The sequence below is a fragment of the Mus caroli genome, chromosome 13 (assembly GCF_900094665.2).
Source record: "Mus caroli chromosome 13, CAROLI_EIJ_v1.1, whole genome shotgun sequence".
NCBI lineage: Eukaryota > Metazoa > Chordata > Mammalia > Rodentia > Muridae > Mus > Mus caroli.
The window spans coordinates 60,094,770-60,113,665 of NC_034582.1; the positions used below are offsets into that span (position 1 = coordinate 60,094,770).

At 36.4% G+C, this 18,896-nt stretch overlaps 2 protein-coding genes across 2 annotated transcripts in view; both read right to left on the reverse strand.

Annotated features, from left to right (window-relative positions):
• The window catches only part of LOC115029048 (contactin-associated protein-like 3), a 55,527-nt gene extending 37,147 nt beyond the window's left edge, over positions 1 to 18,380 (reverse strand). The window contains exons 1-7 of the mRNA XM_029468429.1: positions 18,299 to 18,380; positions 17,373 to 17,514; positions 13,283 to 13,544; positions 10,567 to 10,710; positions 9,141 to 9,312; positions 6,184 to 6,290; positions 181 to 300 (exon numbers count right to left, since the gene is read on the reverse strand). Of these exons, the coding sequence (XP_029324289.1) occupies positions 181 to 300; positions 6,184 to 6,290; positions 9,141 to 9,312; positions 10,567 to 10,710; positions 13,283 to 13,544; positions 17,373 to 17,498 (931 nt within the window). The 5' untranslated portion in view covers positions 17,499 to 17,514; positions 18,299 to 18,380. The remainder of the gene's footprint in view (positions 1 to 180; positions 301 to 6,183; positions 6,291 to 9,140; positions 9,313 to 10,566; positions 10,711 to 13,282; positions 13,545 to 17,372; positions 17,515 to 18,298) is intronic.
• The window catches only part of Cntnap3c (contactin associated protein like 3C), a 98,563-nt gene continuing 97,941 nt past the window's right edge, over positions 18,275 to 18,896 (reverse strand). Inside the window, exon 5 of the mRNA XM_029468231.1 lies at positions 18,275 to 18,483. Within this exon, the coding sequence (XP_029324091.1) occupies positions 18,275 to 18,483 (209 nt within the window). The remainder of the gene's footprint in view (positions 18,484 to 18,896) is intronic.

The window sequence follows — 18,896 nt, forward strand, 5'->3', positions numbered from 1 at the left end:
AGGGGAATGCCAGGGCCAAAAAGTGGGAGTGGGTGGGTAGGGGAGTGTGGGGGGGAGTGTATTGGGGACTTTTTGGATTGTATTGGAAATGTAAATGAGGAAAATACCTAATAAGAAAAATCTACTCTGATTCTGATTCTATGTATAGGTGTTATACAAATCTAAAGGCTGTTAACATACCTGTCATATTGCAGTACACAAGAAATGGTGCCAGTGGTCCACTTCCATCTACATCAATGTAGTAAAGACCAGAAGGGCTCCCTCTGTGCCTGTGGGCTTCACAAGACTGTTCATAGATGGCTGTAGGAGAGAATACCACTTATCAGAAACACAGTTAACCCCTTAATATTTTCAATTATTGTCCAGAGGCTTCCATTTCTAAATTATAGATACATGAACTTTATGATTCAACATAGTTTTATTAATATATGTGACATTACACTTGATTAGATAAAAGAAGTATGATCAAATTTTTTATATTAACATTTTTGTCAATAAGGTAGCAGGAAATTATTAAATCACATTAAGTTTGTGTTCAATATTAGGTGTTAGTGAATATTTGGCATATGTTTCTGTTTTTAGTAAAATAGTACATCAGTTATTAAAAGTTAGGATGTCTTAGGAGATAAGAGCATCTGCTACACAAGAGGAGCCCCAGAGTTCAAGTTCCCAGCACCTAGTTAAGAATCCAGGTGTGGGTGAGCATTCCTATAACCCCAGTGTAGTATATGGTGGAAACAGGTGGCTCAATGGGGCTACAGACTAACTCTACGTTCAATGAGAGACCTGTCTCAAGGAAGTATATTAGTGAAATAGAGTAGACACTCAACATCCTCCTCTGGTCTTTGTGGGCTGGGCACCCATTGACGCATAAAATGGAGGTTGCACTGGGAATGTGATACTGCCTTAAGAGGAAATTATTTGGTAACATATGGAGATTGTACTCTCTCTGTGTACGTGTTTTCTTTTGCTTTTAAGTTAAAGATGAATATTTTGAAGCACAGTATGAAAGAATTAGGAGGCAGTCTGGGGAAAATGGTAGCTCCCAATCCTACAAGCGGTTGATTCACAATTCTATTCTAACACATGACAAGCATCCTTCAGAACTAAGTGCCAACATTAAAGAAGGAAAATTTATTCTAACTGTAATAACCTAACATTCAACAAATATTAGTTATAACCTACCCAGGTAATATGGTATTATCCAACAAGTTCACGGGAATATATCTTTAAAATAATTGAGTAATTATTCCCTTAGCTTTAAATGAATATTTTAAAACATGAATACAACTTATAAATGAACAACTCTTCTTCATTAAAAAATAATTACATTGAAAAGAAACTTTATTAGGCATTTTGAAAATGACAAATAACAAATAACATGGTAATTCAAACTCAAAACAGGAGAGAAAATATTTTGATGAAAATATTTTTATATAATATTTTATTTATTCTGTATAATTGAACATTTTCATTTGTGCATACAAATATGTTATCAAGATATGGGATTCCTAACTTTTAGCTTAAATTAAAAAGAGAAAAGAAAAAGAGAGAGACCAGTAAGATAACATTTGACCTACAGAAAAGACCTATTCAACAAAGCTAAGAATGTATATGGCTTCTTGGAGAAGGGATTTGATGAATGTCAATTGTGTTGGTTTCTTTCATTAGAGCCTCAAAGGTCAGGCTTTTGCTGTACCAACAAGCTCATTTTAGTCTTTGAAGACAAATGAACTAAACAAATGAACTGTGCCAAAAAAAAAATTGTAAAGGGAATAGGGTGCATTTATATAATTGTTATAAGAATATTGAATTTTCGACATTTGTCTTCATAAATGTTAATTCAAAATATTTTCAAATCATCAAGAAATGTCAAGGAAAACAACAAAAATTGTGTAATATTGGTGCATAAAACTAAAATTAGTTCAAGAGATCATCATCAATTTGCCTCAGATTTATCTGTTTAAACTAGGCTACTGGCAAGCCCTCTCCCATGTTGCCTCACATACTGGCCTTGAAACATCATTAACCTTTAGTGACCTTCCAAACAACAGACCTTTCCCCCATACTATCTTACCCAGAGACTTCTGTGACTATAGCCAGTCTTTTTTTTTTTTTTTTACAAAATAATACCAATCATAATTCCCACTAAGGAGTAATGATTTTCAACCCTCTTTGGTTTAAGGCTGAACATATAATTGTCATTTAATAAAACCTTGGAACATATTTTCAAGATTGAGTTCTTGGAGTGCAATCCAAATTAGCCCCATATAAATGTAATTTTCTTTTATCTTGATTAGACTGACTTTATTCTTTGATTTTAAGAATATTTGAAGGTAAGTTATGGGTGTTATTTTGCTCTCATTTCATAAAATGGAATACTTAGAAAACTCTTTAAAAATGGGTGTTGATGTCTGAGTATGCATGTATGAAATGTGCTAAAACTTATTGTAAAGGGAATAATTATGTGCATTTATAGCATTATCATAAGAACAACCTCAGATGTACTTCCTTAGGTACTACTCACAGTCTACTTTCTTGAGACAGGGTTTCTTGTTGGCTTGGAGATCACCAAACAGGCTGTACTGGCTGGCCAGTGAACCTCAGAGATCCACCTTTTTCTGCCTTTCAGTGTTGAAATTACAAACACTGGCTACCATGCTCAGTTTTTACTTTGGTCCTGGAAATTGAAGTCAAGTCTTCATGCTTACAAGGCAAACAACTACACTAAATGAGCCATCCTCTCAGCCAATAAAACTGCTTTTTGTTTATAGTGTGCAAAAATAAATCTTAAGTCTGAACAACTTTAAGGTAAACAATGTGAATGTTATCCTAGAATGGCCCCAGAGTAAACTGTTGAAATCATCAGTGTTTTTTCAATAAATGTCATAGGTTGGAACATAATTCAGATGTATTACTTACTGTTTTATCATTTTTCCCATAAATGTGTATTTAATTGTACAAGTACTTGTAGTTGTCTGACAGGATTTATACTCATGGTTAGATTTTTATAGTAGGCTTAGCTAGAGAACACATATCAAGGAGAATAATTGAAACTTTTGTTTCTTTGAGTCCCTTGACTTTTTAAATGACAAAGAATACATGGATTACTGTAATTGTTAAAATCCACAGTTATCAATGACATGATTAGATCATGTTAAAATTTAAATATTTGGGGCCTAGAGAGATGGATCAGTGGTTAAGAGCACTGGCTGCTCTTTAAGAGAACCAGGATTCCATTCCTAGCACCCACATGGCAGCTCACAACTGACTGTAACACCAGTTCTAGGGGACCTGACATCTTGACACAGACAAAAACGCAGGCAAAAAACGTCAATGCACATAGAATAAGAATAAATAAATCATTTAAAAATTAAAATACTTCTCCTTTCAACCTTTTGGTATTTGGGGAGTTATATTTGAATTCAGGCTATAGGCATGCATTATTAGTAAAACTAGTTCATGAACTGTACCATGTAAGGGAAGATGCTGGATATGGAAGAAGATACAAAGGAGTAAAAGAAGAGAACACGACTTGATGTTCAAGACTAGTTTTAGAGAATAGACGTTCTATGGAAGTAGGTCTAATCCCTCTGGCAGTTCTGTTCCTTTGTTGAGTTACTCACACCTTGGTTTTAGAGAAACTCCTACAAAAAGTAAAGTGTCTGTGAAAATAGAAGTCTTTCTAATCCTAACATGTGTTTGATGAGTCAGTCTTCAGGAGGGTTGGGAGTAGACTGTCTTCTCCCTTGCCAGGTTCATGTAGAATTTTGCTACTGGAAGCTCAGGGGTCTCCTCTAAAGCTACTTGCATCCCTAAGTGGAGATATAGCAATTTATACTCTGACTTCTCACTATAGTTCTTGAAAAAAAATCTGGTAAATCTCATGGAGTTGTGAAAGATTTTGGTAGGTACTCGATGTGAATACGTGGCTGGTGGACTGAGGACTTGGTGTCTGTGTTATTCAAACTACCACAGTTTGAATAAGAATGGCCCCACAGGCTCCTATGTTTAAACACTACTCAAACTCCTTGGGAGTGATCAAGAGATGAATACATATAGAGATGACAGGGCTTCAGCTTAGCTTCATACCATCTACTGGTGGACCCTACTTGAGTCATTATCTGTCTGTTCATCGATTCATTTGTTTGTCCATCCAGACTTGGATGTGCACCTCACCTCCATTGTTCAGAGAAGCTGTACCTTGTATCTGAAGCTAGGCTCGAGCTTGGGTCTGGCTTTGTAAAACTTTCAGCAGCTCTCTATTCATTGTTCATTAACATCTTGTCTAACCACTTTCAGTGATACTCTTTGTGTCTCTATCGGATCTCTACCCCTGCCTCTAGGAAGGTATTTTTGAATTTATTGAATTTTGCTATGACCTTTTTACCTCTTTGTAAGCATTCTGTGACCTATAATGCATATGTAGACATATTTACTGCTTGATGTGTAAATTAAGGCTGGAATAAAAGAACTTGTTCTTGCCTACAAGCAGCTATCAAGAAAAATCAGGATTTCTTGGTAAACTGCAGTTAAAGAAATCAATGTAGCTTGTGAATTTACTGTTAATCAATAATTTCTAATGTTCGAGAAAGACACAAACATGTCCATCTATGTTTCTTACCTCACATATTTCCACATATACCTTTCCTGGGAGTCCAGTTCAGTAGATTTGGGTGAGTCCTGAGAGTGTATATTTGTTATAAGTTCCTGGTTGTTTCTGGTACTACTGCTTAAGGACCACCTTTCAAGTGACGGTTCACCTAGAGTGAAAGTTCTGTAAACAGCTTCCTTAGTTCAAATCATCACCATGTCACCAAATAACTGGACGTTGAACTAGTTAATCTCTTCCTCTCCTAGTCATTACAATGAAAGCAACAATAGTCTTTTATTCTTGAATTTCTCTAGAATTTAATTAGTTAATTTATGGAATTCACTAGAAAAGGACAGACATACTTAAGAATTCAATAAGTACACACTTTATGATTCATTATCATCTCCACCAAAGAAAAATTACAGTTTAAGAGACTTTAATGGCCTCCTCTAAAATTTTACCGTGTAGCACTTCTATCCAGAGTTTTTATAAAATCCTTAATTGTATTACATTCAAGCTTGAGAAAGCTTGGCAAATGATTATTTTTCCATCTTTCTCTGACTGAAAGGATTGTAGGAATTAAATCCCAAGCAAAGGAACAAACTGTTACAACATGCATTCTTTATTTTATTTTATTTTATTTTATTTTATTTTATTTTATTTTATTTCTACCATGTACTATACAGCCTTTAAACCTTTATTTTTCGTGTGAGGATTTATTTGCCTATATGTATATATGTGAGAGTATGTGTGTTCACATGTGTGTGAATGTGTACGTGCCTGTGGAGGCTATAGGCTGACTTCAGTTTTCTTTTTAACAGTTCCCCACTTTAGTTTAATTTTGTATTTTGAGACAGGGTTTCTTTGTGTTTCCCTGGCTGTCCTGAAACTTGCTTTGTAGACCAGGCTGACATTAAATTAAGAGATCCACCTGCCTCTGCTTCCTGAGTGCTGGCATTAAAGGCATATGCCACCACACCCAGCCAATACTTTATTTTATAAGATCAGATTTCTCACTCAACCTGGAGATTCCCATTTGATTAGATTGGTTGGCCAGCAGTCCCAGGGATCCTCTTGTCTCTGTCTCCCTAGTACTGACATTTCAGGCAGACTGCCATGTCTCTCCTTTTATATGGGGTTGGCGATCTCATGTATTCATGTTTGCCAAACAAGTACTGTCCCACCTAAGTCACCCTGTTCTATATACTATCCTACTAGATTACTTTGCTATTGCTGACAAGGTTCACTTTTGCTGTACTTAGTATTTCATATTTGCTTGTGTTCTCCTGCTGTCCTCATGTTAGATGATGTTAGGTGCTGAGGCTGTAGCTCAGTGGCACAGCATTTGTCAATCATGTACAAAGCCTAGGTTTAATCTGTAGCATCAAATTAGCAAATACATAAACAATAAATAAAGTGGCTTAAAATAAACCAGACAAGAGTTGTTGCTACAACACTTATTCTAATGTCTGCATGCTTGACAATATGCAGATAAACATAACTAATGAATAATGTAACAAAATTACCAAAATAAATAACAAAAAGACAAGGAAGTCACAATGACGTAAGGATTGAGTTGTGAAGCTTACAGGAATGGCAGGTTGTTCCAGTGTAGCCCGTGCCTTCACAGTCACAGGAGAAAGTGTCCCATGACTGGGTACATCTACTCCCATGTTCACAGTAGCTGGGCAAACACCTATAAGAAAACAAACATAATTACCATACCTCATGGCTAACAGCGGGGTGTGCAGAGAACTGGGAGGGAAAGATGGAGTGGAAACTACAGTTGGGATATAATATACGAGAGAAAAATAAATAAATAAGTTTAAAAATGTATTTGTAGCATATAGAGAAAATTCAGCATGACCAGTGAACACTGAGTCTGCCATCAAGGTTTCTAGTAATAACAATAATTTTAGATAATGGATTTTGTTGCATATGACAGCTTAATTTGAAACGTACCTTATTTTTCATTCCCCATATCAACATACTAACATTATATGTTTAGCAAAATTTATTTCATGAATAAAATAAAATCCATTAAAGCCCAATTTAGTAATTGTGAACATTTTTAAAGAAAGGAGTTGCAGGAGAGGAGAAAGGACAGGGAAGTTTTCTGTATTATAGCAATGTGCTTTGAGAAATATTGAATAAATTTTTAAAAGGCATGCTGTTACCTTTTACCTTTAGAATAAGCAATCAATTTTAAAGAAATAGTGTTGCTAAGACGTCAGTACTACTGTCAGATCTGTCTCTATATTCAGTACAACCTCTCACAAAATCTCAATGACTTTTTGGTATCATTTTTATAAATTTGGGGAAATCTACTCTAAAATTTAAAAGAATTACTAGGAACCCCGAATAGCCAAAACAACCAGGAAAAGAAAGAACAAAGTGAGAGGTGCCTGATACTCCCAGAGTCTTCTGGATCTAAACAAATCATGTCTTGTGAATCGTTGGCAAGAAAGCTAAACAATAACTTACAAATGGAAAAAACAATCACACACACACATCTCTGTTAGCTGACAGCTCTCATCATTTACATTCATGTCTGTCAGATGGCTCTTATGAGCTGCATTGATGGCTGAATTGGGCTGCACATTGCCTGTCAAGCAGGCACACTGCTTAGCCAGTGACTAGAGCCTTCCCAGCACACTTCTGTGACCAGAGTCTAGTTTCCCAGTGGATGCAGTCTCGGGTCTATTTCAATAATTCTAGTTTCACAGGCAATTGTGAAAGCAACTGGAACAATCTCCTATACAATGCACCTTGATCTTCAAATTATTATTATTATTATTACAAAAAACAACATTCACAGGCAAAAATATTTTGTGCCAAATTAAGTTCCTATGGGTGAATTTTTCATTTGGTAGGAATTATGTTCTTTTAATACATCACCAGGCATGATTATAAACCAAAACTTGCTTAGCTGGCAATTGCACAGTTAACATTTTAGTAGTGAAATTAACTTTTCTCCATGAAGTAGAAGGTAATAAATCTTATTTGTAGCTATATAAAATTTTAACAGCATCACATTAATCTTCATTTTTGGCTTATTTTGGTTAACATATAACAATAATTAATTGTACAGATTTTTGAGGTATTGTGTGGTATCTTCATTCATTATCTGTATTGTTTGTTGTTGGCAGAAGACATCAAGGGGAAGGCACTAAAGCACAGAATTTATAAAAAATAATATTCTTTCAGATATGAGCAAGTGATTATGTTCAGCCAAAATTATTATAGATATAGACTACAACTGAGGGCAAGATTTTTTTTTTTTTTTAATGAAACAATCTCTTTGTCTGCCAGCCTGGCTGTCTACCTGTCTGTCTGTCTTCCCTACGCCCAAGTCTCTGTGTGTGTGTGTGTGTGTGTGTGTGTGTGTGTGTGTGTGTGTGTATGCTACACACATGTGAATGACAGAGGATACAAGGTGTTTGTTCTCATCTTCTACCTTGTTTGAGACAGGGTCTTTTATTCATCCCTGCAAATGACAGGCAAACTGGCCCATGAGCTTCAAGAGATTATCTTGTTTCTGCCTTGCATCTTGCCATAGGAACACTGGGGTTACAGATGTGCACTCTGGATTTTTAATTTGTGTAGGTTTTGGGGATCTAAACTCTGGTCCTCACATTTGACTGACAAGTGCTTTACCCACTGAGCTATCTCCTAGCCCTAATTTTTAAAACCTCAAATGTTTTTCACGTCTTCTCTATTCTTCACTAAGTCTGTTACTACAAACAGAGGTTTATTCATTTCTGTGGCTCAAACTTCTTGAATATTTACTCTACATTTATTCTGCAGAAGAGGCAGTTTTGTCTGATACTGAAATTGAAAGAGAGCAGCCTTTTCAATTCTTCTGCTTCATAGTGTTATGAATTACCAGTGCAGAGATACAATGACCAGGCTTGGTAACTATGAACCTGGGACTACTTTGAGTTAAAGTTCAAAATAGGATGTATCATCTTAAAAAAAAAAACTTTAAAATATTTTATTTTGTGTGTATGGGTATTCTGCCTGCACTTATATCTGTATTCCACATGGATACCTGATGACCTCAGGAGCCAGGAGAGTCAGAATTGGAGTCAGAATTGGAACTGAAGTCACAGATGGCTAGGAGTTGCTCTGTGAATGCTGGGAGTTGAGTTCAGGTCCTATGGAAGAGCAGCCAATGGTCTTAACTGATGCATCTCTCCAGCCCAATATATTAAAAATAGATTTTATTTGTATGTATGTGTCTGGGTGAATATATGCTACACAAGTGCATCTGTGTCAGTAGTTAAAGGTGGTTGTGTGCTGCCAGACAAGGTGCTGATAACTGAACTCAGATTCTCTATAAGACCAGTATGAACTGGTAACAGCTGAGCCATCATTACAGCCCCATGAAATTCCTCTTCTGATAAAGTATTGTCATTTGAAAAAATGTTAACACAATGAGATATGCAAAAGTGTCTGTCTAATCTCCACTGTAAATGTGACTATGCTATTTCCAGCTTTAAACTTTGAAAGGAGGTATGCTAAAACAGCCTAGCAAGGCTCTTACCGGTCTATGATGCCACAGGAGTCTATCTGGAGGTCACTGAAGCTGCCCAGCACTCCCTGCTGTACTGCAATAGGATCCACTACTTTGTCACCAACAGAGATGAGCCTCAGGCAGCCCTGGAAGCCTCCAAAATAATGTTCACATCCAAAGCTAGAGCTGTTGTTGGGACAACCTGAGTACAAGCACACGGATAGGAGAAGATCAGGGACCACTGTAACTGTTGTATCATATCAGTTATGAGGACTGAAAGTTTCTGTTTCTTGACCCTTGAGAAATGAACTTTGACTTGACCTGACACAATGAGAGCCCTCATCGGAAGAGGGGCCAATCTAAGAGCACAAGTTAGAACAGATCAAAGGTAAGGTAGTAACTAGAACTGAGAACTTTAAAAACTGGAATAAAATTAAGATAAAACATAAAATTAACAATTTTCATAGCTGTCATTGTTGCACATACAAAGTTTGACTTCTTTTTAATACCTTGTTAAAGTATTAATACATTTTATCATCATTTTGTATACATGAAAGAAATAAAAATGGAGATAAAATTAGAATAGTTTTAATCAGAGGCTACACTTGATTTAAGAGATGCTGGGTTCTTGAATCATACTAGCTACAAAAATGTGAAATATCCATTCATGTTTTACATGTTATCATTTATGTGCATTTGAGATTGTTTTAAAACATTTTGTATTCTGACTTGATAGAAGTGTTTACATTGGCCTTTCTAGTAATTTTAAAAATTAAGTTCTTTAATCATGTGTTAATCAAAAGGCTATATTTTATTTTAACACCAAAAATATTGGGAGCCACCACATAGTTAGAATACATGGTGGTAAATAAAAATCACTAATATAGAATCTTCTGTGAATATAAAGGAATAAAACAGACACTTGGCTATTTCTGATATTATAAGTAAAATATTAAGTCTTATTATACCCTTCAAGTTATTTGCAGCTGAGTTATAAATGCCAATGCTTGTGACACAGTTTCCTTTTATTATATGGGTTTCTGGAAGTGCAACACTTGTATAAAAAGCATGAGCAACAGGTTGCATCTGGTTTTACAACCTGTAATCCCAGTTATTTAGGAGCCTAATCACAAGTCAAGCTCTATCTAAGATGTGCAGTGAGTTAAAAGAAGAAGAAGAAGAAGAAGAAGAAGAAGAAGAAGAAGAAGAAGAAGAAGAAGAAGAAGAAGAAGTATTGAAATAGCATAATAAACTTTCTGAAGCTATTTCTTCTTGCTTGAGAAGATATAATGTTTTGTGTTCTTAAAAAACCCAAATATGTTTATTTGAGGAAAGAAATTATTTATTTCTTAGTATTAATTGATTTAAATGTATATGTTAACATGCCTGTGATGAGAGGCAGTGGAGATTATGTGGACCCACTGTCTGTCAACGTGGTTGAATTGCTTTCACTTACCTCCAAAATAGTAAGTGTCGCCCAAAGGAATCCCCACAGACATCAGGGTCTGAGCAGAGGTGTCTCCATCTACCAGAAGGCTTAGGTAGCTACCCTGAGCAGACACGGAAACTGAGTGCCATAGCCCATCGTTCAGTACAGCACCTAGAAAAATAACTAGTTACAGACATCTAAATTTTGAAAAGTGCAACCACTTATTCAGATCACTGAATAAGTCAGAGAAGAGCATGATTTATGTGTAGATACATTACTGAGGAAAACAAATGCACCATTTTCTGTAATGAAATGAATCCATTTATTATGACAACACACGAAGAAAACATTATCTCCTCTAAGGAATCCCTGCAGTAAATGCTGATTATGTATGTGCTTAGAGTCTCACCTTAAAATTAGTTTTATATATATATATATATATATATATATATATATATATATATAAAACCAAAGTCCTTACCAGTGGAATTCAAATGCAATTTAGTTTAGACCTCAAATGGAAAATTTACTGGCTTCATTTAATCTATCAAAAAGAAATTATTTTAAAGAGTTAGAGGGATGTATTTATAAACTGAGCCAAAGGCAATTGTGATAGGTTTTGAATGAGGGCGAAAGATCACTGAGCTTTCCACGAGGGAAGTGGCATTCAGACAAGAATTGCGACTTTCACCATGCAAGCTAGTTCATAGCTGTCAATTATAGGAAACTGACAGCTAGGCAAAGATTAATGTTTTGTCCATACAAATGCAAATTATTAGGCCTATACGATATAAATGGTTGTGGAACTGATTTATGTCTGTCCATAAATTCATTTTTGCATTACTTATCTTTCAATATGCATGATACCTAGAGTTCTTCTTTTAACTGATTGTGACATCTTACGCATTTGGTCATTAATTAATAAGGCCTATTCATGTATTAAATAATAATGTATGTTCAAGTCTGAATGAACACATTACAATGATAGGTCTGACTTAGATACTTAAAATATCTTTATTTATTCTTTCATTTATTTTTTTAAGATTGTGTGTGTGTGTGTGTGTGTGTGTGTATTGTGTCTGCTCCCTCTGTGTGGGTTGTAGAGGCCAGAGGCTGGAGTTACTGGCAATTGTAAACCCTTTCTCATGAGTATTGAGAAACAAACTCTAGTCCTCTAGAGAAATAGCAAGAGCTCTTTACATCTGAGCCATTTCTCCAGTCCACTCCTATAATTTATACTAAAGAAAATCAGATTCAATAGAATTCATAAACATTTAAATTAGAAGTTATTAAGTGAATTAAGACATGGTTTATAGCTAAGATACTATTTTAAACTTGCTTTCATATGATCTTTTGCCAAGAATTACAGCATTTTACATTCAGAGGCAAAATATCACCATCTCAAAGCTACAAACTAAAGCAAAGTATTAGTTGATTTAAGATATTTTATTAGTTTTAATTATAGTTAATGTGTAATCCAGAACTGCAGAAAATACCGGCTCAGCCCTATATGGCATCAAAAATACAAGAAAAAACCTACAACAGTTGTCAACTTGACCAGCTTGAGAGACACCTATAAATGGTGGCATGAACCTCTTGTTATGTCTTTGGGGTCATTTCTGGAGAGGACTGACATGTAAGACACTGGTGGGAGACTCTGTGAATGTGGCTGACATGATTAGTGAGCTGAAAGTGAAGAAAAATGGAAATCGAGGAAGCTAGCCCACCCATGAACGAGTGGCCGTGTTTCTTGCTTGCCCTTGCCCCTCCACTGATTCTTTCACCTTTCAATGTGGACTCAGTGTCAGCAACCCTCCAGGAAGCTTCTATGTTCTCATGACAGGGATTATGGACACTTTCAGTTTCTTAGATAGAAGAGCTACCTGGTTTCTATGTTTTCAGGGTACATAAGGCATTTTTGGATCATCTAGCCTTCTATTATTTCAGTCATCCCAATAGATTTCTTTTTATAATACATACATATATTGGTTCTGTTCTACTAGATTACTCTGAGTAACACACAGGCTGACTGAGGAAATGAACCAAACACCAATCAGTAAAAGAACAAATCTTCTTATACTTTGTTGGCACCTTTCAGGACAAAGTGATGGTACCCATCATCCACTGTGTTACAGAATATCTCCCCATCAAAATAAAAATAAACAAAACAAGGGAAGGGGGCTGGTGAGATGGCTCAGTGGGTAAGAGCACCCGACTGCTCTTCCGAAGGTCCAGAGTTCAAATCCCAGCAACCACATGGTGGCTCACAACCATCCGCAACGAGATCTGGCGCCCTTTTCTGGAGTGTCTGAAGACAGCTACAGTGTACTTACATATAATAAATAAATAAAATCTTTAAAAAAAAAAAAACAAGGGAAGAAGTTAAGAAGCAAGAAAAAAGGAGGTGTCTCTGTTTTGCCTAATTTATGAAGTTCCCCTGTATTTCTTCTGTATGGAGGTTGGGTTAGTCAGAAAACAGAGCCTGAGGATATTACATCCATCTTTAGGTATATTGGGATTTTATCTGCAAAAACATGCATTTTTATTTTTGTATCTAAACATTTTGGGTCAAAAAGTCATTATTGGCTGCATATCACGCATATAAATAGTCCTGAGTAGTCTGAAGAGGAGAGATCAACCCCATGTCTTCAAAAAGAAATATCTTATTCCATCCTCTACTGATCCTACAGAGCGACTCTGAGTTCTCTTGGCTGTTTGTGAGGTTTAGGGATTACAGGATTACCTGCTGTGATGTTCTTCAAGGGTTGACCAGGCTCAGAAAGGTTCAGTATGAGTTTTCCATTCTTAAGAAACAGGACCAAACCTCCTGAACCATGCCCCACTTGGCTAAAAAACACACGTCCTGCCTTGTTCCACGTTCGAAGCTGAAAAGCGAGGGACATTTTATCTTCTCTTAAACTACTTGGCAAAGCCAGGTAACTCCCAGAACTCAGAAAAGTCACTGGAATTGTCTGTGGTTGTGGGCATGTGAAGGACACATTTCCCTATAAATAAAACAGAAGCACAGGTAAAGAGCCTTGTAGTAGTGATTCTACCCCATGAAAGATAGAGTTGGTAAAGATGCACATAGATTTTTCTATCCTAGCTTTTTTGGGGGTTGGGGGGTGAAATTCTTCACTTTCTAGTTGTCGGATTTTTAAAGATATTCTTAGTGTATATTATTATAATTGTTCATATGCTAACTATAAGAAAATTCATTCTTTGCTTTTTGGTATTTTAATCCTGTTATGGGATGGTGACACGGCTCAGTGATTAAAGGCATTTATCAACAAGCACCTGAGTTACCTGAGTTCAATCTCTGGGACATGGGGAAGAGAATAAATTCTTTCAAGTTGTACACACACACACACACACACACACACACACACAGAGAGAGAGAGAGAGAGAGAGAGAGAGAGAGAGAGAGAGAGAGAGTAAATATAATATACTTTAAATTCTTGTATTGTAAGAAAACATTCACTTATCAGTGAGTGAATATCATGTGTGTTCTTTTGTGATTGGGTTACCTCACTCAGGATGATATCCTCCAGACCCATCCATTTGTCTAAGAATTTCATAAATTCATTGTTTTTAATAGCTGAGTAGTACTCCATTGTGTAAATGTACCACATTTTCTGTATCCATTCCTCTGTTGAGGGACATCTGGGTTCTTTCCAGCTTCTGGCTAACAGAAATAAGGCTGCTATGAGTGTAGTGGAGCATGTGTCCTTATTACAAGTTGGAACATCTTCTGGGTATATGCCCAGGAGAGGTATTGTTGGATCTTCCAGTAGTACTATGTCCAATTTTCTGAGGAACTGCCAAACTGATTTCAAGAGTGGTTGTACCAGCTTGCAATCCCACCAGAAATGGAGGAGTGTTCCTCTTTCTCCACATCCTTGCCAGCATCTGCTGTCACCTGAATTTTTGATCTTAGCCATTCTGACTAGTGTGAGATGGAATCTCAGGGTTGTTTTGATTTGCATTTCCCTGATGATTAAGGATGCTGAACATTTTTTCAGGTGCTTCTCAGCCATGATATGCACTCAATGATAAGTAGATATTAGTCCAGAAACTTAGAATACCCAAGATACAATTTGCAAAACACATGAAACTCAAGAAGAAGGAAGACCAAAGTGTGGATACTTCTATCCTTCTTAGAAGGAGGAACAAAATATCCATGGAAGAATTTACAGAGATAAAGTTTGGAGCAGAGACTGAAGGCATCCAGAGACTGCCCCACCTGAGGATCCCCTTTTTTCCCCAGCCCTCTTCTTTTGATGAAAATACTTTAAGATAGGGTGGAGATTGTTAGGGTATGGGAGAGGTTCTTCTTTTCACCAAAGATTGGAAAAAAAAAAAAAAGGATTCAGATTCATCAAGTGTAGCATGAGGAATCTTGACATGGATTCCCATTCGCTAAATGTTTCACTGTGGGTAGTTTCTGAGAATAGTATTTCCAGGGAAGCTGACATCACTAACTTCTTGTCTTCTTTTCTCCCTTTATTCAGGAAACACATTTTTTATTTCAGTTTCTCCAGGATCTCTCTCTCTCTCTCTCTCTCTCTCTCTCTCTCTCTCTCTCTCTCTCTCACATATCTATATCTCTCTACTGTTTCACATCTATATTTATCATTCTCTCTATATAATCTTTCTGTCTATTATCTCTCTCTCTCTTTCCCTCTCTCATCTATCCACAGCTACCTATCAACTTTTTATTTATCATCCTTCTCTCTTCTATCTATCTATCTATCTATCTATCTATCTATCTATCTATCGTTTATAGTGTTGTTGCATATATAGAGGCCAGAGGTCAACAATCTCTAATTGTTCTCCACTGAATTTTTTAAAAAATATGGTTCTTTAACTGAACCAAAAACTCACTAAGTTAGACTGGTCCTCATACCTCTGAGGCTTCAAACATTGTTACTAACCTTTCATGCATCTCAATGGTGTTGTCATTTGGGTTATCTCAATAGGTTGCTAGTAGTATTCAGAGTAAGTTTCAGGCTTATCTTTTTATTTATTTTCCCCATTTTCATTGGAAGTTTCATGGGCTCCATGGTTACTCTATCTCTATTCATATACTCGCCCAAATGATATATATATCTTATGGCCCGTTGACCTGCAGCCAGAGATATATTCAGAGTTTTGTCCTGTAACCCATATAAAAATGCATAGTAGCATGTAGCAGGAAATAAAGCACTTAAAAAGTACAGTGGGGTTTTAAGATTTGCTGACACTAAGAAGGAACCCTACCTATAATTTTAAACTCAGATATTTTTAAAATTTAAATCATATAGAGAAGTTTGTTAACTTAGTACGTGGAAGCATTTCCAGTAGATTAGGGAATGGGCCATTAAGGATTTCCATTGCAAAATAATTGGGCTCCTGAAAATAAAAATTTCCCAAACTCAGAAGACATGCGAATTTTGATCTATATTGCAAAAATAGGATATTTTAATTCATATTAAAATGAAACAATTGAGTTCCGTGAAGCAAATATTCTCCTAATTATTTTTCTCTCTTTCTCCCTGTTTAAAGATTCATTTTATTTTGTTATGTGTATATATTTGTTTTATATATATATATATATATGTATATATACATATCTATGTATGTATGCATGTATATATATTCACATACACACACATATATATGTATATGTATATATATATATATATACACACACACATACACACACATATATATGTATGTATATATATGCGCACATGAGAAGAGGTGCCTGTGGAGGTGAGAGGCATTAATCCTTTGGTGTTGAAGTTACAAGTAGCTGGCTGTAGGCCATCCAACATGGGTGCTGGAGACAAAGCTTGGGTCTTCTGCAAGAGTAGTATGTGATATTAACTACTGAGAAATCTGTCCACCCCCAATTTCTAATTTTCCACATAATAAAATTGTTATATTACATGGCAGATATTTAAAAATATGAACTGATTTTTCTAAAGCATTGCATTAGACAAAGCCCTAAAAAGAATCAGTCTCTCTGTACTGTCTCCTTTTATGTCAACAAGCTAGATTCATCTGAGAGAAGGGAGCCTCAGTTGAGAAAATGCCTCCATAAGATTGGGCTGCAGACAACTGTGTAGGGCATTTTCTTAATTAGTGATTGTTGTGTACGAGCCCAGACCATTGTGTGTGGGGCCACCCTTGGGCTGGTAGTTCTGGATTCTATAAGAAATCAGACTAAGCAAGCCACAGCAAGCCAATATACAAGACCCACCTATGGCCTCTACATCAGCTTCTGCCTCCAGGTTCCTAACTGACTTCCTTTGACGATGAACAGTGATACTGAAGTACAAGTCAAATAAACCTTCTGGTCATGGTGTTTCATTACAGGCAATAGAATTCCTAGCTTGCGCTCTCTCCCTCTCCCTCTCCCTCTCCCTCTCCCTCTCCCTCTCCCTCTCCCTCTCTCTGTCTCTCTCTCTCTCTCTTCCTTACATGTATGTATGGGTGCACTCACCTAGAGTGCATGTGGATGCCAGAGGTCAGTGTTATAATTTCTCTCTCAATCACAGTTCCACCTTACTTTTTAATCCAGGATCTGTGACTGAACTTAGATAAAGCCATTTTGGCTGCCTTCTGGGCAGTGAGCTCCTGACTCGACTTGTCTCCGTGCCCCCATGCTAGAGTTATAGGCATGAACCACCACACTCAACTTTTGCCTAGGTGCCAGGAATCTGAACTCTGATCTTCATGCTTGCATAGCAGACTTTATCCATTGAGCAATCTCCCCAGCTAGGAACAATTCCTAAGTGCAAAAATGTGTAATAATTCCTTTGCTCTTCTTCCTTCTTATAATCTCTTACCTTAATTAGGATTTGTGATTCATGTTTCTTGGCTAATTTAATAATATTGACTCCGTTATAATAGATATTTTCTAAACATCCATGAAAATTTTTATGTGGGAATGTCAGGAAATGCTCTCCAGGCATCAGGATTTCTCCAAAGCTGATCTTAGAAAGAAAAACAGGAAATAAATAACATTGTTTAGTGATTTTTGTGATGATCTTTTTAACTGTTTTTGATGAACAGATGTTGCCCTTATGCAACTACTTGTCTCACTATAGATTTTCTTGTTTGCATGTTTTACATAAACTATCCTGTTATCATGATGTGTTTGATAGCCTAATTTCTGATTACATTTGCATGTAAACTTAAAGGAAGTGACCTTTTCCCACCTAGAAAATAACTGCGGCTTGATGAACTTAATGCTTAGTTTCTTAAGAGAAACTGTGTAGATTGGGCTGGCTTTGAACTTGTAGAGATATGCCAATCTCTGTTTCCCAAGGCTTTGGATTTCAGATTGCAACACCTCAACTAGCTTTAATTAATAATTTTTAAAATTAAGATTTGGCCTGAATCCCATAAAATACAGTTATTGCACTGAATACTCTCAAATTAAATCATAATCGAAGTTCATATACTATAGGACTGGGTCTTCTGAAAATGTTACATGGCAAAACCATCTGTGCTTAATAGATATCACAGTTTTCCTGGTGTGTTGTGACCCTTTCAACACTGTCTTGTGAAGAACTGGAAAGATTCATGTTATTTAGCAGTGTGATTTGGATACGTATTGGAGAAAACTGCTCAAAAAGTTAAACCCTTTTAAAAGCTAAGAGATTGTTTATGTGTGTAAGCATTTGTCTCTCTGAATTATGACAAAGTGGTATTTCTGTATAAGATGCATGTTTCCATATTATTTCAGCTAAATTCCACAATGTCTAACAACCTCAAAATTAAGATCCAAGTAACTGGATTCCTTGTTCACATGAACATGATGCATGTATTTGTCCAGGGTGAAGTTCACATGCATATTTTGGAGCTCAATGAGTACAGAGTGCCAGTGCCAGTCATCCAGAAGGCTGCCTAAGGTGAAGTTCATGATAGAATTAACAGGGGGCAGGTTTCCATCGCCTTAGAAAGGAAAAACAAAACACTGGGTTAGTTCTTTAAGAATCACACTTCCTATTTGAAAAAAATCAGCACTATAATTTATATCCATCCTTTCATCTCAAGTAAAGACCATGTGATTTTCTCTTCCTCTTGAACATAAAATCTTTACATGCATTGTGATTTGTTTAACTTTAATTATGTGCATGTGTTTGCATCTGTGTGGGGTTATGCATATGTGTGAATGCCCATGGAGGCCAGAAGGGGAAGTAGGATCCCCTGGAATTATAGGCACTTGTGATCTGTCTGATGTAAACCACAGGGCCCCCAATGGAGGAGCTAGAGAAAGTACCCAAGGAGCTAAAGGGATCTGCAACCCTATGGGTGGAACAACATTATGAACTAACCAGTACCCCGGAGCTCTTGACTCTAGCTGC